At 53.4% G+C, this 26,395-nt stretch overlaps 1 protein-coding gene across 4 annotated transcripts; it reads left to right on the top strand.

Moving 5' to 3' along the window:
* Nucleotides 1-77: 77 nt before the first annotated feature.
* Nucleotides 78-19,461, top strand: si:dkey-154p10.3 (zinc finger protein 668). Of its 4 annotated transcripts, XM_056410657.1 has the most exons (8): nucleotides 78-844; nucleotides 3,909-4,327; nucleotides 4,521-5,136; nucleotides 5,204-5,264; nucleotides 16,568-16,735; nucleotides 16,817-16,950; nucleotides 18,019-18,142; nucleotides 18,222-19,461. In XM_056410657.1, exons 2-8 carry the CDS (start codon nucleotides 3,911-3,913, stop codon nucleotides 18,376-18,378), a joined length of 1,677 nt encoding a protein of 558 aa, XP_056266632.1. In that variant the 5' UTR covers nucleotides 78-844; nucleotides 3,909-3,910; the 3' UTR covers nucleotides 18,379-19,461. The 4 variants fall into 4 exon arrangements, with proteins under 4 accessions (XP_056266632.1, XP_056266631.1, XP_056266630.1 ...); XM_056410656.1 differs by lacking the exon at nucleotides 78-844 and having other exon boundaries at nucleotides 3,581-4,327; nucleotides 16,817-16,961; XM_056410655.1 differs by lacking the exon at nucleotides 78-844 and having other exon boundaries at nucleotides 3,584-4,327; nucleotides 16,604-16,735.
* Nucleotides 19,462-26,395: the final 6,934 nt, after the last annotated feature.

Genomic DNA, 26,395 nt, shown 5'->3' with positions numbered 1-26,395 from the left:
TCACTCAATAGCTCGACCTGCACGAATAGACGGTGCGTAGCAGCAAACAATTTTTGGGGAGCACGAAGACCCATTTTGACCCAGGAAAAGCCCTATGTGCGCCCCTAAATTTTCTGCTTGCGCTCCTAAAATTTTAAGTTAGGGGCCACTGTGCTCCTAGTAAAAAAAGTTAGTCTGGAGCCCTGTAAGGATGGGTTAAATGCAGAGAACTAATTTCCCCTTGTGGATTAATAAAGTATATTCAAAAAAAAAATTTGCGTATATGCGTTAAAATATTTTAGTGCGTTAAGGCGGCCAAATTAATCGCATAGATTAACGCATTAACGCTGACAGCCCTAATATATATATAATTATTACACATTTAATTGCAAACAATTCGGTCAAAAGTAAAAAGACACCACTATAGTTAGTTAAAGTTTAATTAAAATATAAATTTATGAATGTTAACCCTGTCAAACTGATTTAACGTTGATGTGAATAAATAATAAACAGAAGTACACGTGAACACAAGCACGAGTCCAGAGAAGTACACAAGTACAGAGAAGTACACACAAGAACGCTGATTGAGAAACGCTGCGAGAGACGGGCGGAGCTCCCGGACGTGACGTCAGACTGGCTCGGAGGCAAAGCGGAAGTAAACAGTCCGCTGTGTTTCCAGCAGCGCGAGCAGCAGGTGAGTGTTGCGCTTCGTTCAGCCGGTGAGCCCTGAAGCTCACGCGCCCGTGCTGCGTCACAAGGACGCAGTGATGACGCCGCAGAACCGGCGGAAAAGCTCCGGTTAGCATCGCGTTAGCGTCGCGTTAGCCTCGTGATGCTACCTCCGTGAAGTTTCTGGATTTATTGGGTTTGTTTGAGATTGAATAAACATTGAATACCATTTCTTCACAGATGAGCTCTAAAAGACATATCTGTTCATGTATTAGTACTGTGTAACTAGTACTGTGTAACTGTAGTACTATGTAACTAGTACTGCGTAACTGTAGTACTATGTAACTAGTACTATGTAACCGTAGTACTATGTAACTAGTACTGTGTAACTGTAGTACTATGTAACCGTAGTACTTAGTAACTAGTACTGTATAACTAGTACTATGTAACTAGTACTGTGTAACTGTAGTACTATGTAACCGTTGTACTGTGTAACTAGTACTATGCAGGGCTCTCAAGTGTCACGCATTGAGCGTGAGACTCACGCATTTCGGTCTTAAGTCACGCACTCCCGCCACACATCGTATTTCTCACGCTGAAAAAAACTCGTCTATTTAATGTTTTAATGTGCTGCAGCGCGCCAACATGAGCCGCGCTGCCCTCACCGTGGAGGAATCAAGCGCTCCCCTGGAGTTAGGGTTAGGGGGGGGGGGGGTGCTGATGGAAATGTCACTCTTGCCTGTCTTCAAAACTTGAGAGCCCTGACTATGTAACTAGTACTATGTAATTAGTACTGTGTAACTGTAGTACTATGTAACTAGTACTATGTAACTAGTACTGTAACTGGTACTGTGACTGTACTGTGTAACTAGTACTATGTAACTAGTGCTGTAACTAGTACTATGTAACTGGTGCTGTGTGGCTGTGTGCTAGTGCTATGTAACTGGTACTGTGTGTACTGTACTGTGTACTGTGTAACTGGTGCTGTGTGACTGGTGCTGTGTGACTGTGCTGTGTGCTGTGTGACTGGTGCTGTGTAACTGTAGTGCTGTGACTGGTGCTGTGTGACTGGTGCTGTGTAACTGGTGCTATGTAACTGGTGCTGTGTGGCTAGTGCTATGTGGCTGGTGCTATGTGACTAGTGGTGTGTGACTGGTGCTATGTGACTGGTGCTGTGTGACTGGTGCTATGTGACTGGTGCTGTGTGGCTGGTGCTGCTGATGTGGTGCTGTGTAACTGTGGTGCTATGTGACTGGTGCTGTGTGACTGGTGCTGTGTGGCTGGTGCTGTGTGACTGTGCTGTGTAGCTGTAGTGCTGTGTGACTGCTGGTGCTATGTGACTGGTGCTGTGTGACTGTGGTGCTGTGTGGCTGGTGCTGTGTGGCTGGTGCTGTGTGACTGGTGCTGTGTGACTGGTGCTGTAATGTGCTGTGGTGTGCTGTGTGACTGTGGTGCTATGTGACTGGTGCTGTGTGACTGGTGCTATGTGACTGGTGCTGTGTGACTGGTGCTGGTGCTGTGTGGCTGTGGTGCTATGTGGCTGGTGCTGTGTGGCTGGTGCTATGTGACTGGTGCTGTGTGACTGTGGTGCTATGTGACTGGTGCTGTGACTGGTGCTGTGTGACTGTGGTGCTATGTGACTGGTGCTGTGTGACTGGTGCTGATGTGACTGGTGCTGTGTGACTGTGTGCTACTATGTGACTGTGGCTGTGTGCTATGTGTAACTGGTGCTGTGTGGCTGGTGCTGTGTGACTGTGGTGCTATGTGACTGGTGCTATGTGACTGGTGCTGTGTGACTGTGGTGCTGTGTGACTGGTGCTGTGTGACTGTAGTGCTGTGTGACTGGTGCTGTGTGACTGTGACAGTGCTGTGTGGCTGTGGTGCTATGTGACTGGTGCTGTGTGACTGTGGTGCTGTGACTGGTGCTGATGTGTGACTGTGGTGCTATGTGGCTGGTGCTGTGTGGCTGTGGTGCTGTGTGACTGGTGCTGTGTAACTGGTGCTGTGACTGGTGCTATGTGACTGGTGCTGTGTGACTGGTGCTGTGTGACTGGTGCTGTGCTGTGTGACTGTGGTGCTGTGTGACTGTGGTGCTATGTGACTGGTGCTGTGTGACTGTGGTGCTATGTGACTGGTGCTATGTGACTGGTGCTGTGTGGCTGGTGCTGTGCTATGTAACTGGTGCTGTGTGACTGGTGCTGTGTACTGGTGCTGTGTAACTGGTGCTGTGTGGCTGTGTGCTATTGACTGGTGCTGTGTGGCTGTGGTGCTATGTAACTGGTGCTGTGTGGCTGTGGTGCTATGTGGCTGGTGCTGTGTGGCTGTGGTGCTATGTGTAGTGCTGTGTGACTGTGGTGCTATGTAACTGGTGCTGTGACTGTGGTGCTGTGACTGGTGCTGTGTGGCTGGTGCTATGTAACTAGTGTGGCTGGTGCTGTAACTGTGGTACTATGAACTGTACTATGCACCAGTGCTGTGTGGCTGGTGCTGTGTAACTGGTGCTGTGTGGCTAGTGCTGTGTGGCTGGTGCTGTGTGGCTGTGGTGCTGTGTAACTGGTGCTGTGTAACTAGTGCTGTGTAACTGGCTGGTGCTATGTAACTAGTACTGTGTAACTGTAGTACTATGTAACTAGTACTGTGTAACTGTAGTACTATGTAACTAGTACTGTGTAACTAGTACTGTGTAACTAGTACTGTGTAACTAGTACTGTGTAACTAGTACTATGTAACTAGTACTATGTAACTAGTACTATGTAACTAGTACTATGTAACTAGTACTGTGTAACTGTAGTACTATGTAACTAGTACTATGTAACTAGTACTGTGTAACTGTAGTACTATGTAACTAGTACTGTGTAACTGTAGTACTATGTAACTAGTACTGTGTAACTAGTACTATGTAACTAGTACTGTGTAACTGTAGTACTATGTAACTAGTACTATGTAACCGTAGTACTATGTACTATGGTTCTCTGGTACTATGTAACTGTAGTTCTGGTACTATGGTTCTATGGTACTATGGTTCTCTGGTACTATGGTTCTCTGATACTATGGTTCTCTGGTACTATGGTTCTCTGATACTATGGTTCTCTGGTACTATGGTTCTCTGGTACTATGGTTCTCTGGTACTATGGTTCTCTGGTACTATGGTTCTCTGGTACTATGGTTCTCTGGTACTATGGTTCTCTGGTTCTCTGGTACTATGGTTCTCTGGTACTCTACCGAGGCCCCGCCCCTAACGATGGCCTCCGTGCTTTCAGTGATGTCATCGGTGAGGTTCCGGGCCGTGGTTGCCGTGGCGCTGCAGCTGGGGGGCGTGGCCGTGAGCTCCAGCCTGTACTGTGGGGAGGTGGAGGGGCTGTGGGGGGTGGAGGCCTTCATGGTGGAGCTCTACCGCTGTAAACTCTGTCAGTTCACCTGCGGCCTGAAGGCCTCCATCAGCAGCCACCTGCAGGTCAGGCACCGCCCCCTCACGCTCACCTACCTGGAGGAGGGCGGCGAAGGGGGCGGGGCCGAGGACCGAGAGGGGGCGTCGCCCTATCGGTTCGATCTGAACGCGGAGTCGAAGCAGCGCGACGAGGACGAAGACTTCCTGCTCTACAACATGCTGGACAGCATGAGCCCGCCCACCTGTGACATCAGCGGCGAGGGGGGGCTGCAAATTGCGCACACCTGTGAGGTGACACACCTGACACCCACACACACAAACGTACACGCACACATGGTTGAGGTGAAATGCATTCTGGGGTCAGCTCCTCAGGGTCCAGTGTCTGACCTCGTGGTCTGGCCTAAAGGACCAGACGTGTTGAAGTGTTGTCATGAAGAGTAAAGCTCCTCCTCCTCCTCGTGGTTGAACCTGTTTCTGTCTGCAGGTGAGCACTCTCTTCGAGGAGGAGTCCTCCATGTTCCCTCTGAAGGGGGGTTCTGGGGATCTGTCTTGTCCCATCGACCCCCCCGCCACCCAGGAGGAGATGGCGCAGTCCGCTCACCTCATGACTTTGGGGCTGTGTCGCATCTCGGCCACCAAACCTCCCCCCCCGCCCTCCCCCAGACCCCCCCGCCCTCCCCCTGAGGACTCCCCCTGCCTGTCTGAGCCCGGCAGCCTGAAGGAGAGCGAGACCGGGACCAGGACCGGGACCAGGACCGGGACGCCCCCCTGCAGCGGGCGGAGGCTGCCGTGCCCCCTGTGCCCTGCGGTGCTGCCTTCCAGGCGGCTGCTGGACGTCCACCTCCGGTCTCACCGGACAGCGGGCGGCTTCAGCTGCGTCCGCTGCAGCTGGACGGCCGACAGCTGGGAGGAGCTGGAGCCGCACTGGAGGCGCCACTGCAGGAGGAGGAGGAGGAGGGAGGAGCAGGAGCAGGAGAAGAAGAAGAAGAAGAAGAAGGCAGCAGCGTCCAGGCAGTACAGCTGTCCGGTCTGTCTGAGGAAGTTCAGGAGCGCCGCCTCGCGCAGATCTCACACTCAAACACGCCACAGCGACCACTCAGGTGTGGCCCCGCCCACTGCAGCGTCTGGCATCACGCCACGGGCATGACCTTTGTTTGTTTCCTCCAGACGGATGGAGGAGCCGGCTGATTGGACGAGCAGGAGAGAAGGAAGCGGAGCGTCTAGACAGGTAGACCCGCACTCTGAAGCTTTTATTGTGAAAGGTTTGACCTCAACAACCAAACCAGTGACCGCTCAGCTGGCGGCTTCAGGGAGGCCATGGAGGAGGTTCTGGGAAACCATTGGACGGCTCAGGAAGGGACAGCAAGGCCGACCCCAGGGTCAGGGTCATGAGGGTCGGGAACATGAGGGTCAGGGTCATGAGGGTCGGGAACATGAGGGTCAGGGACATGAGGGTCATGAACATGAGGTCAGGAACATGGGGGTCATGAGGGTCAGGAACATGAGGGTCAGGGTCATGAGGGTCAGGAACATGAGGTCAGGAACATGAGGGTCGGGAACATGAGGGTCAGGGTCATGAGGGTCAGAGACATGAGGGTCAGGGACATGAGGGTCATGAACATGAGGGTCGGACATGAGGTCAGGAACATGGGGGTCATGAGGGTCAGGAACATGAGGGTCAGGGTCATGAGGGTCAGGAACATGAGGGTCGGGAACATGAGGGTCAGAGACATGAGGGTCAGGGACATGAGGGTCAGGGTCATGAGGGTTGGGAACATGAGGGTCATGAACATGAGGGTCGGACATGAGGTCAGGAACATGGGGGTCATGAGGGTCAGGGTCATGAGGGTCAGGAACATGAGGTCAGGAACATGAGGGTCGGGAACATGAGGGTCAGGGTCATGAGGGTCAGAGACATGAGGGTCAGGGACATGAGGGTCAGGGTCATGAGGGTTGGGAACATGAGGGTCAGGGACATGAGGGTCAGGAACATGAGGGTCGGGAACATGAGGGTCAGAGACATGAGGGTCAGGGACATGAGGGTCAGGGACATGAGGGTCGGGAACATGAGGGTCAGGGTCATGAGGGTCATGAACATGAGGGTCAGGGTCATGAACATGAGGGTCAGGGTCAGGAACATGAGGGTCAGGGTCATGAGGGTCAGAGACATGAGGGTCAGGGTCATGAGGGTCGGGAACATGAGGGTCAGGGTCATGAGGGTCAGGAACATGAGGGTCAGGGTCATGAGGGTCAGGGACATGAGGGTCGGGAACATGAGGGTCAGGGTCATGAGGGTCAGGGACATGAGGGTCATGAACATGAGGGTCGGGAACATGAGGGTCAGGGTCATGAGGGTCAGAGACATGAGGGTCATGAACATGAGGGTCAGGGACATGAGGCTCGGGAACATGAGGGTCAGGAACATGAGGGTCAGGGACATGAGGGTCAGGAATATGAGGGTCATGAACATGAGGGTCAGGGACATGAGGGTCATGAACATGAGGGTCGGGAACATGAGGGTCAGGGTCATGAACATGAGGGTCAGGGACATGAGGGTCATCAGGAACGTGAGGGTCATGAACATGAGGGTGAGGGTCAGGAACATGAGGGTCAGGAACATGAGGTCAGGAACATGGGGGTCAGGGTCATGAGGGTCAGGAACATTGGGGTCAGGAACATGAGGGTCAGGGTCAGGAACATGAGGGTCAGGGACATGAGGGTCAGGAACATTGGGGTCAGGGTCATGAGGGTCAGGGTCATGATGGTCAGGGTCATGAGGGTCAGGGTCATGAGGGTCAGGAACATGGGGTCATGAGGGTCAGGGACATGAGGGTCAGGGTCATGAGGGTCATGAACATGAGGGTCAGGGTCATGATGGTCAGGAACATGAGGGTCAGGGTCATGATGGTCAGGGTCATGAGGGTGAGGGTCAGGAACATGAGGGTCAGGGTCATGAGGGTCAGGAACATGAGGGTCAGGGACATGAGGGTCAGGAACATGAGGGTCATGAACATGAGGGTCAGGGTCATGAGGGTCAGGGACATGAGGGTCATGAACATGAGGGTCGGGAACATGAGGGTCAGGGTCATGAGGGTCAGAGACATGAGGGTCAGGGACATGAGGGTCATGAACATGAGGGTCGGGAACATGAGGGTCAGGGTCATGGTCAGAGACATGAGGGTCATGAACATGAGGGTCAGGGACATGAGGCTCGGGAACATGAGGGTCAGGAACATGAGGGTCAGGGTCATGAGGGTCAGGAACATGAGGGTCAGGGACATGAGGGTCATGAACATGAGGGTCAGGGTCATGAGGGTCAGAGACATGAGGGTCATGAACATGAGGGTCAGGGACATGAGGGTCATGAACATGAGGGTCGGGAACATGAGGGTCAGGGTCATGGTCAGAGACATGAGGGTCATGAACATGAGGGTCAGGGACATGAGGCTCGGGAACATGAGGGTCAGGAACATGAGGGTCAGGGTCATGAGGGTCAGGAACATGAGGGTCATGAACATGAGGGTCATGAGGGTCAGGGACATGAGGGTCATGAACATGAGGGTCGGGAACATGAGGGTCAGGGTCATGAACATGAGGGTCAGGGTCATGAGGGTCAGGGACATGAGGGTCATCAGGAACGTGAGGGTCATGAACATGAGGGTGAGGGTCAGGAACATGAGGGTCAGGGACATGAGGGTCAGGAACATGAGGTCAGGAACATGGGGGTCAGGGTCATGAGGGTCAGGAACATGAGGGTCAGGAACATGAGGGTCAGGGTCAGGGACATGAGGGTCAGGAACATTGGGGTCAGGGTCATGAGGGTCAGGGACATGAGGGTCATGAACATGATGGTCAGGAACATGAGGGTCAGGGTCATGATGGTCAGGGTCAGGAACATAAGGGTCAGGGTCATGAGGGTCAGGAACATGAGGTCAGGAACATGGGGACATGAGGGTCAGGGTCATGAGGGTCATGAACATGAGGGTCATGAACATGAGGGTCAGGGTCATGATGGTCAGGAACATGAGGGTCAGGGTCATGATGGTCAGGAACATGAGGGTCAGGGTCATGAGGGTCAGGAACATGAGGGTCAGGGTCATGAGGGTCAGGGACATGAGGGTCAGGGTCATGAACATGAGGGGCAGGGTCAGGAACATGAGGGTCATGAACATGAGGGTCAGGGTCATGAGGGTCAGGAACATGAGGGTCAGGGTCATGAGGGTCAGGGACATGAGGGTCAGGAACATGAGGGTCAGGGACATGAGGGTCATGAACATGAGGGTCAGGGACATGAGGGTCAGGGACATGAGGGTCATGAACATGAGGGTCAGGGTCATGAGGGTCAGGGACATGGGGGTCATGAACATGAGGGTCATGAACATGAGGGTCAGGGTCATGAGGGTCAGGGACATGGGGGTCATGAGGGTCAGGGACATGGGGGTCAGGGTCAGAGCCCATGGACTGGTAGACCGGCGTGGTGGACCGGAGAGGGGTGGACCCTCGTGGTCCCTCACTACTCAGCCTCCAGGGGAAAGCTTATCCCAGAGAGCTGGTCTGACCTCAGGTTCAAGACCAGCAGTGAGGGTCCCATCCCGGTCGTGGAGCTGGGGACCAGCTCTTTACCCCCCAAGACTACTGAGGGTCCTGTGGAGACTACTGGGGGTCTACAGGACTTGGACAGGAGAGCCCTCTGGGTTTGTGGACTTGGAGAAGTCTGGGGTTCCTCTGGGAGTTGAGGGTGCTGGAGAGTCTGAGGTTCCTCTAGGAGCCTTAGAGATTTAGGAAGGAGATGAGGTTCCTCTAGGAGCCTTAGAGATAGAGTAAGGAGATGAGGTTCCTCTAGGAGCCTTAGAGATAGAGGGAGGAGATGAGGTTCCTCTAGGAGCCTTAGAGATAGAGTAAGGAGATGAGGTTCCTCTAGGAGCCTTAGAGATAGAGTAAGGAGATGAGGTTCCTCTAGGAGCCTTAGAGATAGAGTAAGGAGATGAGGTTCCTCTAGGAGCCTTAGAGATAGAGTAAGGAGATGAGGTTCCTCTAGGAGCCTTAGAGATAAAGTAAGGAGATGAGGTTCCTCTAGGAGCCTTAGAGATAGAGGAAGGAGATGAGGTTCCTCTAGGAGCCTTAGAGATAGAGGAAGGAGATGAGGTTCCTCTAGGAGCCTTAGAGATAGAGGAAGGAGATGAGGTTCCTCTAGGAGCCTTAGAGATAGAGGAAGGAGATGAGGTTCCTCTAGGAGCCTTAGAGATAGAGTAAGGAGATGAGGTTCCTCTAGGAGCCTTAGAGATAGAGTAAGGAGATGAGGTTCCTCTAGGAGCCTTAGAGATAGAGTAAGGAGATGAGGTTCCTCTAGGAGCCTTAGAGATAGAGTAAGGAGATGAGGTTCCTCTAGGAGCCTTAGAGATAGAGTAAGGAGATGAGGTTCCTCTAGGAGCCTTAGAGATAGAGGAAGGAGATGAGGTTCCTCTAGGAGCCTTAGAGATAGAGTAAGGAGATGAGGTTCCTCTAGGAGCCTTAGAGATAGAGTAAGGAGATGAGGTTCCTCTAGGAGCCTTAGAGATAGAGTAAGGAGATGAGGTTCCTCTAGGAGCCTTAGAGATAGAGTAAGGAGATGAGGTTCCTCTAGGAGCCTTAGAGATAGAGTAAGGAGATGAGGTTCCTCTAGGAGCCTTAGAGATAGAGGAAGGAGATGAGGTTCCTCTAGGAGCCTTAGAGATAGAGTAAGGAGATGAGGTTCCTCTAGGAGCCTTAGAGATAGAGGAAGGAGATGAGGTTCCTCTAGGAGCCTTAGAGATAGAGGAAGGAGATGAGGTTCCTCTAGGAGCCTTAGAGATAGAGTAAGGAGATGAGGTTCCTCTAGTGGCCTTAGAGATAGAGGAGGAGATGAGGTTCCTCTAGTAGCCTTAGAGATAGAGTAAGGAGATGAGGTTCCTCTAGTGGCCTTAGAGATAGAGGAAGGAGATGAGGTTCCTCTAGGAGCCTTAGAGATAGAGTAAGGAGATGAGGTTCCTCTAGGAGCCTTAGAGATAGAGGAAGGAGATGAGGTTCCTCTAGGAGCCTTAGAGATAGAGGAAGGAGATGAGGTTCCTCTAGGAGCCTTAGAGATAGAGGAAGGAGATGAGGTTCCTCTAGGAGCCTTAGAGATAGAGTAAGGAGATGAGGTTCCTCTGTAGGAGCCTTAGAGATAGAAGAAGGAGATGAGGTTCCTCTAGGAGCCTTAGAGATAGAGTAAGGAGATGAGGTTCCTCTAGGAGCCTTAGAGATAGAGTAAGGAGATGAGGTTCCTCTAGGAGCCTTAGAGATAGAGGAAGGAGATGAGGTTCCTCTAGGAGCCTTAGAGATAGAGGAAGGAGATGAGGTTCCTCTAGGAGCCTTAGAGATAGAGTAAGGAGATGAGGTTCCTCTAGGAGCCTTAGAGATAGAGTAAGGAGATGAGGTTCCTCTAGGAGCCTTAGAGATAGAGTAAGGAGATGAGGTTCCTCTAGGAGCCTTAGAGATAGAGTAAGGAGATGAGGTTCCTCTAGGAGCCTTAGAGATAGAGGAAGGAGATGAGGTTCCTCTAGGAGCCTTAGAGATAGAGGAAGGAGATGAGGTTCCTCTAGGAGCCTTAGAGATAGAGTAAGGAGATGAGGTTCCTCTAGGAGCCTTAGAGATAGAAGAAGGAGATGAGGTTCCTCTAGGAGCCTTAGAGATAGAGGAAGGAGATGAGGTTCCTCTAGGGGCCTTAGAGATAGAGTAAGGAGATGAGGTTCCTCTAGGAGCCTTAGAGATAGAGTAAGGAGATGAGGTTCCTCTGTAGGAGCCTTAGAGATAGAAGAAGGAGATGAGGTTCCTCTAGGAGCCTTAGAGATAGAGTAAGGAGATGAGGTTCCTCTAGGAGCCTTAGAGATAGAGGAAGGAGATGAGGTTCCTCTAGGAGCCTTAGAGATAGAGGAAGGAGATGAGGTTCCTCTAGGAGCCTTAGAGATAGAGTAAGGAGATGAGGTTCCTCTAGGAGCCTTAGAGATAGAGTAAGGAGATGAGGTTCCTCTGTAGGAGCCTTAGAGATAGAGGAAGGAGATGAGGTTCCTCTAGGAGCCTTAGAGATAGAGGAAGGAGATGAGGTTCCTCTAGGAGCCTTAGAGATAGAGGAAGGAGATGAGGTTCCTCTGTAGGAGCCTTAGAGATAGAGGAAGGAGATGAGGTTCCTCTAGGAGCCTTAGAGATAGAGTAAGGAGATGAGGTTCCTCTAGGAGCCTTAGAGATAGAGGAAGGAGATGAGGTTCCTCTAGGAGCCTTAGAGATAGAGGAAGGAGATGAGGTTCCTCTAGGAGCCTTAGAGATAGAGGAAGGAGATGAGGTTCCTCTAGGAGCCTTAGAGATAGAGGAAGGAGATGAGGTTCCTCTAGGAGCCTTAGAGATAGAGTAAGGAGATGAGGTTCCTCTAGGAGCCTTAGAGATAGAGGGAGGAGATGAGGTTCCTCTGTAGGAGCCTTAGAGATAGAGTAAGGAGATGAGGTTCCTCTAGGAGCCTTAGAGATAGAGTAAGGAGATGAGGTTCCTCTGTAGGAGCCTTAGAGATAGAGTAAGGAGATGAGGTTCCTCTGTAGGAGCCTTAGAGATAGAGGAAGGAGACAAGGTTCCTCTAGGAGCCTTAGAGATAAGGTAAGGAGACGAGGTTCCTCTGTAATGAAGCCATCGTTATAACAACTCGTAGTTCCTCTAGGACTCGTTCATGGACCGGAACCCCTCCTCTGTTCTCCTTCCTACCCGTTCTACTCACACCCAGCACCTGGTCACAGGAGGCCTCTGGAACGGTCAGTCAGCCAAAGGCCGCTTTCATCTGTTTGCCGTGGAGCAGTCGCTTGACTTCCTGTCTCCCTGAGACCTGGACCACAGCAGATGTCTCCTTCAGCCCCTCTGGTGGAGCTCCAGACTCCTCTCACCCACATGGTGCTTCTCTCCCGCTGCCACTCTGTATCCACTGACTTGAGTTCCATGATGTGACTCATCCGGCTCAACTCCACATGGTTGTTCTCTCCCCCTGGTTCTTTGGGAGATCTCTTGGAAGAGCTCGACGTCCTCCTGTCCACCTTCTCGGAACACGCTCCTCCTGGGCGACTTCAACATCCAGACAGAAGTCATGTGACCTGTGACTCTTCCTGTCTTCCTTTCACCTCTCACTCAGTCCCTCCTCCTCCTCACAAAGCCGGCAACCACCTTGACTCCATGTCCACTAGAAGCTGCTCTCCCTCTAACTCACTGACTCCATGTCTCTGACCACCTCTTCACCTCTCTCTCTGGGACTGAGGACCACACAGATCTACAGACTCTGGCCTCCTCTCTCTCCTCCTCTCTGGCCTCCTCTCTCTCCTCCTCACTCCTCCTCTCTGTCCTCCTCTCTTGATTCTCTTTGTCCTTTAAGACTCGGTGCTCCTCTCCTCTCCGTGGTGGTCTGACTCGGTGCTCCTCTCCTCTCCGTGGTGGTCTGACTCGGTGCTCCTCTCCTCTCCGTGGTGGTCTGACTCGGTGCTCCTCTCCTCTCTGTGGTGGTCTGACTCGGTGCTCTTGAGCCACCCTGAGCGACGGAAAGGAAATGGAGCAAATGGAATGAAGCGTTGGACCTGCTCTTCTATGTCTCCTCCTTCTCTTCCTCTCTCTGCAGCCAGAAGCTGGTTCTACCTGACACAATTCAGTCTTCCTTCTCTAACCCTCCTTCATCCCCCTGGCCCCTCCTCCTTCATCCCCCTGGACCCTCCTCCTTCCACCCTTCTGCCACTTTGTGACTACGTTACAAACAAGATGGACGACATCCGCTCCTCCTTTACTCATCCATCTTCTATCACCTCACCAGCACTAACTTCTTCATCCCCCTCTCTTTCACCGCCTTGTCTCCCAATCAGGTTCTCAGCTTGGTGACCTCCGCTGACCGACCACCTGACCCCTTGACCCCGTCTCCCATCCTCCAGGCTGTTGCTCCTGACCTTCTGACCTCTCACCATCTTATTAACAGCTCCTGAAGAAACCACCTCGACCCGTCTGGAGGCAGAACTACAGACGGGTCTCTCTTCTTCCTTTTCTCTCCAAAGCTCTGGAGCGAGCTCTCTGTAACCGAGTGTCCTCCTGTCTCCACGGCAACGACCTCCTTGACCCTCACCAGTCTGGAGACAAGGCTCCGTCCTGGGTCCCCTCCTCTTCCTCTCACTATGGGGTCCCTCAAGGCTCCGTCCTGGGTCCCCTCCTCTTCCTCTCACTGTGGGGTCCCTCAAGGCTCCGTCCTGGGTCCCCTCCTCTTCCTCTCACTATGGGGTCCCTCAAGGCTCCGTCCTGGGTCCCCTCCTCTTCCTCTCACTGTGGGGTCCCTCCGGCTCCTGGGTCCCCTCCTCTTCCTCTCACTGGGGTCCTCAAGGCTCCGTCCTGGGTCCCCTCCTCTCCCTCTCACTATGGGGTCCCTCAAGGCCTGGGTCCTGGGTCCTTCCTCTTCCTATGGGGTCCCTCCTCTTCCTCTCACTATGGGGTCCCTCAAGGCTCCGTCCTGGGTCCCCTCCTCTTCCTCTCACTATGGGGTCCCTCAAGGCTTAGTCCTGGGTCCCCTCCTCTTCCTCTCACTGTGGGGTCCCTCAAGGCTCAGTCCTGGGTCCCCTCCTCTTCTCTCTCACTATGGGGTCCCTCAAGGCTCCGTCCTGGGTCCCCTCCTCTTCCTCTCACTATGGGGTCCCTCAAGGCTCCGTCCTGGGTCCCCTCCTCTTCCTCTCACTATGGGGTCCTCAAGGCTCCGTCCTGGGTCCCCTCCTCTTCCTCTCACTATGGGGTCCCTCAAGGCTCCGTCCTGGGTCCCCTCCTCTTCCTCTCACTATGGGGTCCCTCAAGGCTCCGTCCTGGGTCCCCTCCTCTTCCTCTCACTATGGGGTCCCTCAAGGCTCCGTCCTGGGTCCCCTCCTCTTCTCTCACTATGGGGTCCCTCAAGGCTCCGTCCTGGGTCCCCTCCTCTTCCTCTCACTATGGGGTCCCTCAAGGCTCCGTCCTGGGTCCCCTCCTCTTCCTCTCACTATGGGGTTCCTCAAGGCTCCGTCCTGGGTCCCCTCCTCTTCCTCTCACTATGGGGTTCCTCAAGGCTCCGTCCTGGGTCCCCTCCTCTTCCTCTCACTATGGGGTCCCTCAAGGCTCCGTCCTGGGTCCCCTCCTCTCACTATGGGGTTCCAAAAGGTCCTGGGTCCCCCCCTCTCTTCCCCTCCTCCTCTCACTATGGGGTCCTCAAGGCTCCGTCCTGGGTCCCTCCTCTTCTCTCACTATGGGGTCCCTCAAGGTCTCCGTCCTCTTCCCCTCCTCTTCCTCTCACTATGGGGTCCCTCAAGGCTCCGTCCTGGGTCCTCCTCTTCCTCTCACTATGGGGTTCCCTCAAGGCTCTGTCCTGGGTCCCCTCCTCTTCCTCTCACTATGGGGTCCCTCAAGGCTCTGTCCTGGGTCCCTCCTCTTCCTCTCACTATGGGGTCCCTCAAGGCTCCGTCCTCCCCCTCCTCTCTCACTATGGGGTCCTCAAGGCTCCCTGGGTCCCTCCTTCCTCTCACTATGGGTCCTCAAGGTCTGGGTCCCTGGGTCCTCTCACTATGGGGTCCCTCAAGGCTCCGTCCTGGGTCCCTCCTCTTCCTCTCACTATGGGGTCCCTCAGGCTCCGTCCTGGGTCCCCTCCTCTTCCTCTCACTATGGGGTCCTCAAGGCTCCGTCCTGGGTCCCCTCCTCTTCCTCTCACTATGGGGTCCCTCAAGGCTCCGTCCTGGGTCCCCTCTTCCTCTCACTATGGGGTCCCTCAAGGCTCCGTCCTGGGTCCCTCCTCTTCCTCTCACTATGGGGGGGTCCCTCAAGGCTCCGTCCTGGGTCCCTCCTCTTCCTCTCACTATGGGGTCCCTCAAGGTCTGTCCTGGGTCCCTCCTCTCCCTCTCCCTCTCACTATGGGGTCCCTGCCCGGCTCGGGTCCTGGGTCCCCTCCTCCCTCTCACTATGGGGGTCCTCAAGGCTCCGTCCTGGGTCCCATCCTCTTCCTCTCACTATGGGGTCCCTCAAGGCTCCGTCCTGGGTCCCCCTCTTCCTCTCACTATGGGGTCCCTCAAGGCTCCGTCCTGGGTCCCCTCCTCTTCCTCTCACTATGGGGTCCCTCAAGGCTCCGTCCTGGGTCCCCTCCTCTTCCTCTCACTATGGGGTCCCTCAAGGCTCCGTCCTGGGTCCCCTCCTCTTCCTATGGGGTCCCTCAAGGCTCCGGGTCCCTGTCCCTCTTCCTCTCACTATGGGGTCCCTCAAGGCTCCGTCCTGGGTCCCCTCCTCTTCTCTCTGTACACTAATTCTCTCGGCTCTGTCATTAGATTGGCTTCTCTACCATCGCTATGCGATGACACTTACAACCAATCTTCGTTTCACCGTTGGCTTCTCCCTACCCATGCTATGCCGCGATGACACCTTCAATCTTCTCGTTTCCACCGTCTGAAGCACAGGCGGCGGTAGCTCTGCCTGTCTGACCGACATCTCAGTGGATGTCTGCGCACCATCTGAAGATCAACCCTGACAAGACCGAGCTACTATTCCTTCCAGGGAAAGGCTCTCCACCCATGACCTGACTACCACCTTCACCAGCTCTGTGTTGGCCCCGCCCCCGACTGCCAGGAACCTCGGGGTGACACTAGACAGTCAACCTGACGGCCAACATCACTGTGACGACGCGTTCCTGTAGGTCCATGCTGCACAACATCAGGAGAGCACGGCCTCTTCTTACTCAGAAGGTGGCACAGGCTCTGGTCCAGGCTCTGGTCCAGGTTCTGGTCCAGGCTCTGGTCCAGGCTCTGGTCCAGGCTCTGGTCCAGGCTCTGGTCATTTCGCGCCTTGACTCCTGCAACTCCCTCCTGCAGCTCTACCTGCTAAGGCCATCGACCTCTGCAGCTCATCCAGAATGCAGCAGCTGGTCTTCAGCCTGACTCCACCCACACCACTCCGCTCCTCCGCTCTCTTCGTGGTTCCCGGTGGAGCAGCATCCGCTTCACAACACTGGTTCTTGGTACCGTGCTCTGAGCGGATCGGGCCCGTCTACATCCTGGATATGGTCACACCGTACACCTCATCACGGTCGCTCTGCTTGGCAACAGCCGACCGACTCGTGACTCCGTCACCTCGAGCTCATCACTACATCCAGACTGGTGCTGTCCTGGCTCCTGATTGGTGGAACCAGCTCCCACCTGACATCAGGACAGCAGGAAGTCTCTACAGCTTCACCGGAGACTGAAAACACCTTTAGACTATACCTGGATTAAAACACAGATTATCACTTCAGTGGCTCTTAAATATCTTATTGTGGTACTTTTGTGGTTCGACTATGTTGAGGAAATGTTACTTCCTGTATTCTTGTTGTTCTTAGTTTGTACTCTAGGTTGATTCACTTATTGTGAGTCGCTTTGGATAAAAGCGTCTGCTAAAGGACATGTGATGTAATGACCCACGCAGCCTGAACACAGCATAGATGGCCGCTCTTGTTAGTGAACTCACGGCTCCACCCCCTTCACGTCCCTGCAGCCAATCAGAAACCAGCATCCGTGTGTTGGTTCCCAGTCAGACCAGCAGACAGCCGAGTGAGGAGGAGGAGGAGAGGAAGGAGAAGAAGAAGAAGACCACGACCACAAGTCGTGAAGCAGAGGAGAGGCGGGGCAAGGAGACGGGGTTCTTCTGCCCTCTGTGCCACAGGTGAACACATTACCCACAATCCACCACTCCAGATGCCGTGGTGGTGTTCAACAGGTGAGGACTGAGCTGTGTCCTCAACAGGAAGTTCTCCACCAAGTTGACTCTGAGGCGTCACCTGGGGACGCACGGCGGGGCGCGGCCCCACAGCTGCCCCACCTGCCCCTACCGCAGCCGGCTGAAGGCCTCACTGAGGCAGCACCTGAGGACGCACACAGGTAACACACAGGTAACACACACAGGTAACACACACAGGTAACACACAGGTAACACACACAGGTAACACACACAGGTAACACACACAGGTAACACACAGGTAACACACACACAGGTAACACACACACAGGTAACACACACAGGTAACACACAGGTAACACACACACAGGTAACACACACAGGTAACACACAGGTAACACACAGGTAACACACACAGGTAACACACACAGGTAACACACAGGTAACACACACACAGGTAACACACACACAGGTAACACACACAGGTAACACACAGGTAACACACACAGGTAACACACAGGTAACACACACAGGTAACACACACAGGTAACACACACAGGTAACACACAGGTAACACACAGGTAACACACACACACAGGTAACACACACAGGTAACACACAGGTAACACACACACAGGTAACACACACAGGTAACACACACACAGGTAACACACACAGGTAACACACACAGGTAACACACAGGTAACACACAGGTAACACACACAGGTAACACACACGGGTAACACACAGGTAACACACAGGTAACACACACGGGTAACACACACGGGTAACACACAGGTAACACACAGGTAACACACACAGGTAACACACACACAGGTAACACACACACAGGTAACACACACGGGTAACACACACACACACGGGTAACACACAGGTAACACACACAGGTAACACACACAGGTAACACACACACAGGTAACACACACACAGGTAACACACACAGGTAACACACAGGTAACACACACGGGTAACACACACAGGTAACACACACAGGTAACACACACGGGTAACACACAGGTAACACACAGGTAACACACACAGGTAACACACACGGGTAACACACACAGGTAACACACACAGGTAACACACAGGTAACACACACACAGGTAACACACAGGTAACACACACAGGTAACACACAGGTAACACACACAGGTAACACACACACAGGTAACACACACAGGTAACACACAGGTAACAGGTAACACACACAGGTAACACACACACAGGTAACCCCCCCCCCCCCCCCAGGTGAGCGGCCCCACCGCTGCCCCCAGTGCCCCTACGCCTCCAGCGACCGCAGCTCTCTGCTCCGACACAGCCGGACGCACAGCCAGGAGAAACCCTACGGCTGTGAGCGCTGCGACTACCGCAGGTACGCTGGGATCGGGTCAGCTCGCGAGAGGCTGGGATTGGTTCATCATGTGAGTGTCTCTGCTGTGATTGGTTCTCAGTATCCAGAAGAAGAGTTTGGACCTCCACGCTCGCCGCCATCACACCGGCGAGGCGTTCCCATGCCAACAGTGTGACTACTCGAGTCCAGACCGCCAGCTGCTGCTGAGGCACGTCAGCAGACACCACGGTGACCTCACAGGGGATCGGGCGCTCTGATTGGACCACGGTGACCTCACAGGGGATCGGACGCTCTGATTGGACCACGGTGACCTCACAGGGGATCGGACGCTCTGATTGGCCCACGGTGACCTCACAGGTGATCGGACACGCTTTATTTTTATTGGTTGTTTTTTATCTGCTGGATATTTTCTTCTTGTTTCCAGAATGTGACAAACTGACTTTGGATGCACTTCCTTTGTGTTGGCTGCACTTCCTGTGTGTTGGATGCACTTCCTGCCGGGTCAGTCTGAGCTGTGGAGCACGTGACGGTTTACTAAAACTCTTCTTATGAACATCATAATAAAGATGAATGATTGGCTCCTGATGCATTCTGGGACACGAGGTCGCTGTTGCTCCACATGAAGTTCATCTAACTAACCCTCGATATATGTTGAGCTGGATCTGAGGGCCTCGTTGTGTGAGACTACATTTCCCAGAGTGCAGCAGCAGGAGCAGCAGCAATCAGTGTTGCTTATTAGGAGCACCTGTGGGGATGCTCTGAGACAAGCAGAGAGGACGCTTCAGGTCACGCCACGGTTCAACCCAAAGACGCCAATGGTGAAATGATTTGTTTAATTTCATGGTGTTTAAAAATGCTGATTTTGTGTTTCAAAGAATATTTCATTTTGAGTTTGGTAAAGTATAAAATGTTTAATTTAAAATGTAATTCATGTTCTGGCTTAAAGGTTACAACCTAATTCACTGGCAGAGCAATCAACGAACAAAAGAAAAATAAAAGAAAGATTAAGTCAGTAATTTGAGTTGTCTTCACGTCCTTTGGGAACGGTGAACAGGAGCTGGACTTGACAATATATATACATATACATGTGTGTATATATACATGTATACAGGTCACACTGGGGTCACACAGAGGTCACACTGAGTGACGAGAACTAATATGTAATGAGGGAGTGGACGGAGGAGCACCTGCATTGAGGCTGATGTATAAATAATACGTCAATGTGTTTGTTCAGGGCTTGGGAAACACAGATGTGGAGGAGGTCGTTGTCTTTAACACCCAGACCAGGTTTATTTGTGAAACTGTTGGTTACAAATAAATCTACGTGAATTGAACTCTGACCCAAAGTGTGTGTGTGTGTGTGTGTGTGTGTGTGTGTGTGTTCAAGATTCAAGATTCAAGATGTTTTTATTTGTCACATACACACACAGGGTGTCCTGGTGTGAGTGGCAGTTCAGCAGGAATGCAGGCAACAAAAAAAACAGCACAACAATAAAAACAAGTGTGCGTGTGTGTGTGTGCGTGTGTGTGTAGTGTGCTAAGAGGCAGTTGTGTGGTATGATGGGGTCCTGGTGAGGTCGGAGTTCGTAAACCTGATGGCCTGATGGAAAGAGGAAAGAGGAGTCTCTCTTCTCTCTGGTCTCTCTACGGAGGAGGCGCCTGCCTGGCCGCTGCCTGAAACAGTCTGTTGTGTTGTGGGGTTGGATCCTCATGATCCTGCCGGCTCTGGCTCTGCACTGTTACTCCTCCAGTGCAGAATGGTGGGGAGTGTGGAGTGTAGTTCCTGTTCAGCCGAACGCACTACTCTCTCTACAGGCCTTCTGTCCTGAGCGGAGCAGTTGCCAAACCAGGCTGTGATGCTTCCTCAACGCTCCTACTACAGACTCCAGAAGGGGACCAAGGGAAGGATGGGAAAAACTAGTGTGTGTGTGTGTGTGTGTGTGTGTGTGTGTGTGTGTGTGTGTGTGTGTGTGTGTGTGTGTGTGTGTGTGTGTGTGTGTGTGTGTGTGTGTGTGTGTGTGTGTGTGTGCGCGTCCGCCCTGTGGCGTCTCACCAGCAGTCAGATAGGAGAGAGATACAAGTTTATATGATCAGGTTAAGAGATCAGAATGGACCAAAAAGGAAGAAATCCAGCCACAACAGTTGGCGAGCCTCCAGGAGGGGTCCGCGGGGGCCAGGCCGGAGCGGGGCTGCCTCACCTCTCTCACAGACTGACCGATCCGAGACGCGTCGACAAAAAGGTGAGCAGGAAGCCATTTTGTAAAAGGTTTCTGCATCGGGGACTTCAGTCTGTGAGGAGGAGGGACGTCTGTGACGGAGGGCCTCCCGGGACACCCTGTAACCGTAAGATACAGACGACTCTCAGAAATCATTTATTGAACCCCACTAGTGTAAATGGTAATGATGGTAATGTGCTTTAATTCTGATTGGACTGTGGCATAAGTGTTGATCAAACTAATTAACAATTGATATATAGGGTGGAGTGATCACAAATTGAACTGCATTGAGTTTGGTTGGAGGTCACGAAGCGTGATTCCGGGGCGTGAGCTGTAGGTTGTAGGTCTGTGCTCCATGTGTGTGCTGGATGTCTGAGTCTGAACAGGTGAAGTCCTCCAGGTGAAGTTAATGTTTAAAAGCTCGGGTGGTTTACAGGGCGTAGGTGTGTAGGAGTCCGGAGGCGTTTCCTTACTCGTTAACAGGGATGCCTAGTTCGAGAGTTCTGTGAAAGGTTTCTGGATATTAATCAAGTAGACCGAGTGTGAACTCTCTGTGAAAAGCTCCAGTGATTAATTGAGTGAAGACTTGATAACAGGGATGCCTAGTTCGAGAGTTCAGTGAAAGGCTTCATGGTCTATTCCCATGAGGCTGAGTGCGAATGTCTCTGTGAAAAGCTCCAATGATTAATTAAGCAAAGTCTCGCTAACAGGGATGCCTAGTTCGAGAGTTCAGTGAAAGGATCATGGTCTATATATTTACAAGTGGCTGAGTGCGAAACTCTCAGTGAAAGGCTCCAATGGTTCAGTGAGCAAAGACTCGTTAACATAGAAGACTGAGTGCGGGATTTCAGTGAAAGGCTTCTTGGATGATTTCCAATGAGGCTGAGTGCGAAACTCCCAGTGAAAAGCTTTATGGGTAATTGAGCAATTTTTGTGTGACAGGGAGAAGTCTCGTGGCCACTGAGCAGTGTGTGTTTGTTGCTTTGGAGTTCAGACGGAGACGCATGTAACATATGGTAATGCTTGTGTGAAACATCGACAATAGAGTGACTAAATAGAGTTAGAAACGTGTACGAATGAAAACGCAAGTTACGTATGTAACTATGGTTCTATGGATGACTGAATCCTGCGGTGCTTAGCACTGGATATCTTCCGTCTTGCGCATAGCAGGTCGAGTATTAATAACAACAAAGTCACCCGTGACCTCGGATGACCCGCCCACCGGGTATAAGTTCCGGTGTCATCCCGAGATCAGTTCTCACGGAATCTTCGCGAACGCACGAGATTCCGAGTGACAAAGAACTCTGGCGGTCATCCAGGATTCATAGAACCATAGTTACATACGTAACTTGCGTTCTATTTCATCCTTCCTGACCGCCAGAGGCGGTGCTTATAACACTGAATGACTTATACCAACAGAGTCACGAGGAATCCCAAGGAAACTACCTCATATGACTCAAGCAGAGGATCTGGACCACCTGCAATGCATGGAGGGTGTTCCCGTTCACTCTGTAGTCTCTGGTGAATGTGCGCAACGATGCCCCTGAGGCTGTTGCATACATATGCACTTATATTCCCTACGGGCATACCTCTCAGGGTCGCCCGTGATGTGGGAACGCCGTTGGTAGAACAACACCCTGCTCTGGATAGCAGAGCATGGACGTTCACCACCTCTGCACAGGCAATGGCCTCCACTATCTAGTGGAACAGGCACTGTTCTGCAGTGGCATAGCCCTTCTTAGATCCACCCTAACTGACTAGTTATGGTGGTCAAGCTGTGCAGGCTGGACAGGCTGGTTGAGACCCGAGCGTGCCAGCACCTTTGGGGAAGCCACTGCTTTGGGCCAGGGTGACACCGAGCCCTCTGAGTTCCCCTCAGACAAGGCTCATTGACCGACAGGGCGTGTAGCTTGCCTACTTGCTCTGCCGCAGTTATGGCAAGGATGAAAGGTCTTTGCCGACAGCAACCACAGCTCTGCCTCTGCCAAGGGTTCGAAGGGAGGCGAGCATGGGGTGTCCAGTACCCAGGCAAGTCCCTGGAGGAGCCCTCGGGGGCTCAGGGATAGTCACTGAGGCCCTCCTTATGAAGAGGACACCAGCTTGTGGCTGTTCCGCATCATTGTCGGCTTTAGCATGCTGCCCTGAAATGGCAGCTATGTGAGCCCTCAGGATAGAGGCAGACATGCCCTTAACTAGAAGGGATGACGGAGGCGTGAGTACCGTAGGCACGAGGCACCGTACTGGGTCCCTCCGTCCGCCGGTCGGGAAGTGGCTTCGGTCTGCACGTCTCGTGAGCGGATGGCACTCCGGCATTTAGAATAGTCCTCTGGACTGATTCTGTTCAGCTGCTTCTGCTGTCCTGCGGCCAAGCCCTTTGTTGGGCACGGCCGGGATCGGGATGGCAGGTCCCACCATCTAGCTGTGCTAGGGTCCCGCATGTCAGCGAGGCACCGTGGCATCTCACAGCGAAGTCTGTGCAGCCAGGGGAACCAAGTCCTGGCTGGGCTTGAGGCACCAGCAAAATTCGGTGGCCCTGTTGAAGACCCAGTAGTTGGCAAGATCAGCGGAAATGTGGGGCGCCTGGTTCCGTTCTCCTGGTGATACCTCGCCCGACAATTGGTCAGGTGAAGGGTTGCGGAGTAAGAAAAATCAGAAGGCACGGAGCTCCGTAGGCTCTGCCGCCCTAGAGGCCCCTGGAGGTTCAAGCCAACACGTGGTTGAGGCGATGTCTCGCCCAACAAGTACATATTCCTCCCAAGTATGGCAGGAACTGTTTGAGCGCTAGGTGCATGGCCTGTGGCTCCAGACCCAGGTGTCGCGAATAGACTGTCCTCTGGAAGTCCTGTACCGCCAGACTCGCGCCCACTTTGAGGCGGAGTCTGCTGTGGCGACCTCCCGGTGGGGCGGACCCCTTCCTGGGGATACCCTCTGACGGGTATGCTCTCACCTCACGGGATAGAGCCGAGGGCACCACTGTGACCCCATCTTGTGCCTGTGGCCCTGGCGAGGCTGTTAGGCCCTCCATGCGAAGGCGCGCGACAGCAGCCAAAGCATTTGCCCCAGGCAAGGAAAAAGGGGTAAGACCACTGCCTGCCCCTCAGAGAGTACCTACCTGCTTGAGTGGCGGGCAGGCCCACTTAGTGGCTGCATCTAGAGCTATACCAATGAAGGTTATGCTCGAGAATGGCTCAGAAAACTCTTTATGTTCACGAAGGCCCAACCGGGCAGCGTGAGAAAGAGTGTAAGACAGCTGATGCTGCTGTCAATTTACCCGATAGGCAAGAAGAGAGGATAAAAGACAGCCATCTGCCCCCTCAGAGAGGGGAAGGCTGCAGAGGATGCTGTCCACCTGTCTGAGTGACGGCCAGGCCCGCTTAGTGGCTGCATCTAGAGCTACACCAATGAAGGTTATGCTCTGAGAATGGCTCAGACCGTTGTTTGTTCACGAAGGCCCAACCGGGTGGTGTGAGAGAGTGCAAGTAATGCACTGTGTGGCCCTAAATGGGTATGGCGCACATATCAGCCAGATCGCCCAGGATGGCAGTTTCCTCACGCCCTGGTGATTGCAGGGCAGTAATGCCCTTTGTAGAAACTCCTGGGAAGTCCACATGGAAGAAGCCTGGGAATAACGGCTCTTTGGAAAGCATAACAGAGCAACCGTCTGTGAAGCATTCTAGGAGCCTGACAAAAGGCCTCCCTTAAATCGACAGACATGAGCCGATCTCCTCTGGAGACCACACGAAGGATGTCTGCTGGGCTCAGCCTGAGAAAGTCAAGATGTGGCGCCCCCGAGTCTGCGGGGTGTGGACACGGTCCTGCGAAGACCAGATAACTGCTGCCTGGTCTAACCGGCTTGCACCGTGCGCTGCTGCGCCTGTAGAGCAGGTCCCCTGATTTCACTGGGACAGTAGGGAGGTTGTTCCTACATGCCTCCGACGAGGGTGCCTACGCTGGCCAAACAGCTGGTCTGAACCCTGGAGAGCATTAGGCGCCCAGGTTCTCTCGACGTAAGTGCAAATGCCTGCAGCGAAGCATCACTGAGGCTGTAGTCAAGTATGACAGGAGGGGGAGTTGCCGTGTAGTAAGCACGGTAAAATGGTCACCTGAGAACCGACTGGGCTCGAGGGCACCGGTCATCCGGCCTCGGAGTCCCCTTGGGGAAAAACCGATGGATGCGATAGTCAGCTCAATGGACGAAGGCCACCTTTGGCCATATCCTGCATGGACGCCGGGGTTCGGTGATCTATCGTAAGATGGTAACCTCTCAGATAGTCTCTGGAGGGGAGACTGAAAAGGTGGCAGGGCCGGGAATGCCCCTGAAGAATGCACTAGCGTGCGTGGGGTTCCGGCTGCTGTATATCCAGCAGTTCCTGTGCCCTGCGAATGACGAACCCGATGGGGCCGTCGACTGCCCCTACAAGGGCTATGGCCTGAGGAATGGGAACCAGGCCCAGAAGCGTGGGTGGGCCGCTTGTCCCCGTCCTCCAGTAAGGAGATTGGTGGACACTGCCACTGGGATGTCCTCCCTTGGGAATGGATCAGCCGTGGGTGGATCTGATGCTTCAGTCCTCCCTGCACTAGGGTGGCGACTTATCTGAGCTAGTTCTGCGGCTCAGCAGACCTACTCTATAAGCTAGCATGCCCGATTGCACTGCTAGGGGAGCCCCTGCGGCTCCTAGCCGGCGCTTGCAACTGGCCGGCTGGCCTGGAGCTGACCTGACCTGTCTGTTGGGGTCCTAGCAGGAGCTAGGCGGCGCCTCCACTGCAGCGCAGGTCCTGTGGAGCAGGACAGAGACAGCCCGTCTAGAGCGAGGACACCTCTTCAATACAGTAGCTGTAATTACAAGCATCCCACGAGTAGCCTGGGCGAAAGCCTGTGCTCCGGGGAGCAGGTCCTGTGGAAACAGTCGCAGTGAGAGGGCAGGTCTCTTGAGGACCCTCCTCAGTGTGACCACTGTACTTACTGGTCTCCGCCCAGTAAGCCTGAGCGAGAGCTCTGCGCTACTGTAGACGCTGATCCCGTGAGCACGGGTCAGAACCCAGCATGTCTAGTGAGAGAGTGAGGACACACTTCACTCCTCTGGTCTGTCAGCATTAGCGTGGCATCAGTTAGCCTGAGTGGAGACGCTCTGCTAGCTGTAACAGCGGTGATGTCATGGAGGTACATGTGCAGTATGCATCAGTATCGACTTATAGCCTACTTAGCGTCCCCCCGGTGAGCCTGAGCGGGACGCTCTGCTCACTGGAAGCCGTAGTGCAGCAGCAGTGTGCCAGCCGCAACGCAGTGACGGCTCGTTAGCTTGTATTCGCCCACCAGTAGCCTGAGCGGGCGGCTCCCTGTGGAACAGGAAGTAGCTGTGATTTAGCGTAGGCTCCGTTAGCCTGAGTGGACACACTCTGCTAGCTATGCTATCCCATCGCTACAGAGGCCGGTCGGCGGTGTGGCAGCACCGCTCGCAGGAGCGAGCTCTGCTCCTGTGGGATATGCGTCATAGGCAACAATTGTATCTCACTCACCGATTGAAGCTTGGCGGTGAAGGCGCTCTGGTGAAGACCGAAAGACTCGCTCCGGTCTGCCTCGGCGGGCCGTGAAACGCACCTCCTCCTCCGAGGAGAGCTCGCCGCAGCCTCTGGAGGCGACGGATCGCAACTCCGACCATTTGGTCACAAGGCTCCGAGCTTCAGTTAAACTTCAGCCTTAGGTGAATGCTTAGGAGTGTGTGAGAAAAGGTGAATGCTTAGGATGATGAGTGATTAAAAGGTGAATGCTTAGGGAGTAAAATTTGATAAAAGGTGAATGCTTAGGGAGTGTGTGAGAAAAGGTGAATGCTTAGGGAGTGTGTGAGAAAAGGTGAATGCTTAGGGAGTGTGTGAGAAAAGGTGAATGCTTAGGGAGTGTGTGAGAAAAGGTCAATGCTTAGGGAGTGTGTGAGAAAAGGTGAATGCTTAGGGAGTGTGTGAGAAAAGGTCAATGCTTAGGGAGTGTGTGAGAAAAGGTGAATGCTTAGGGAGTGTGTGAGAAAAGGTGAATGCTTAGGGAGTGTGTGAGAAAAGGTCA

This window comes from Pseudoliparis swirei, unplaced genomic scaffold, assembly GCF_029220125.1.
Source record: "Pseudoliparis swirei isolate HS2019 ecotype Mariana Trench unplaced genomic scaffold, NWPU_hadal_v1 hadal_25, whole genome shotgun sequence".
Classification (NCBI taxonomy): domain Eukaryota; kingdom Metazoa; phylum Chordata; class Actinopteri; order Perciformes; family Liparidae; genus Pseudoliparis; species Pseudoliparis swirei.
Note: the sequence above shows the minus strand (reverse complement) of the source record. Positions and strands in the feature narration are given on the sequence as shown.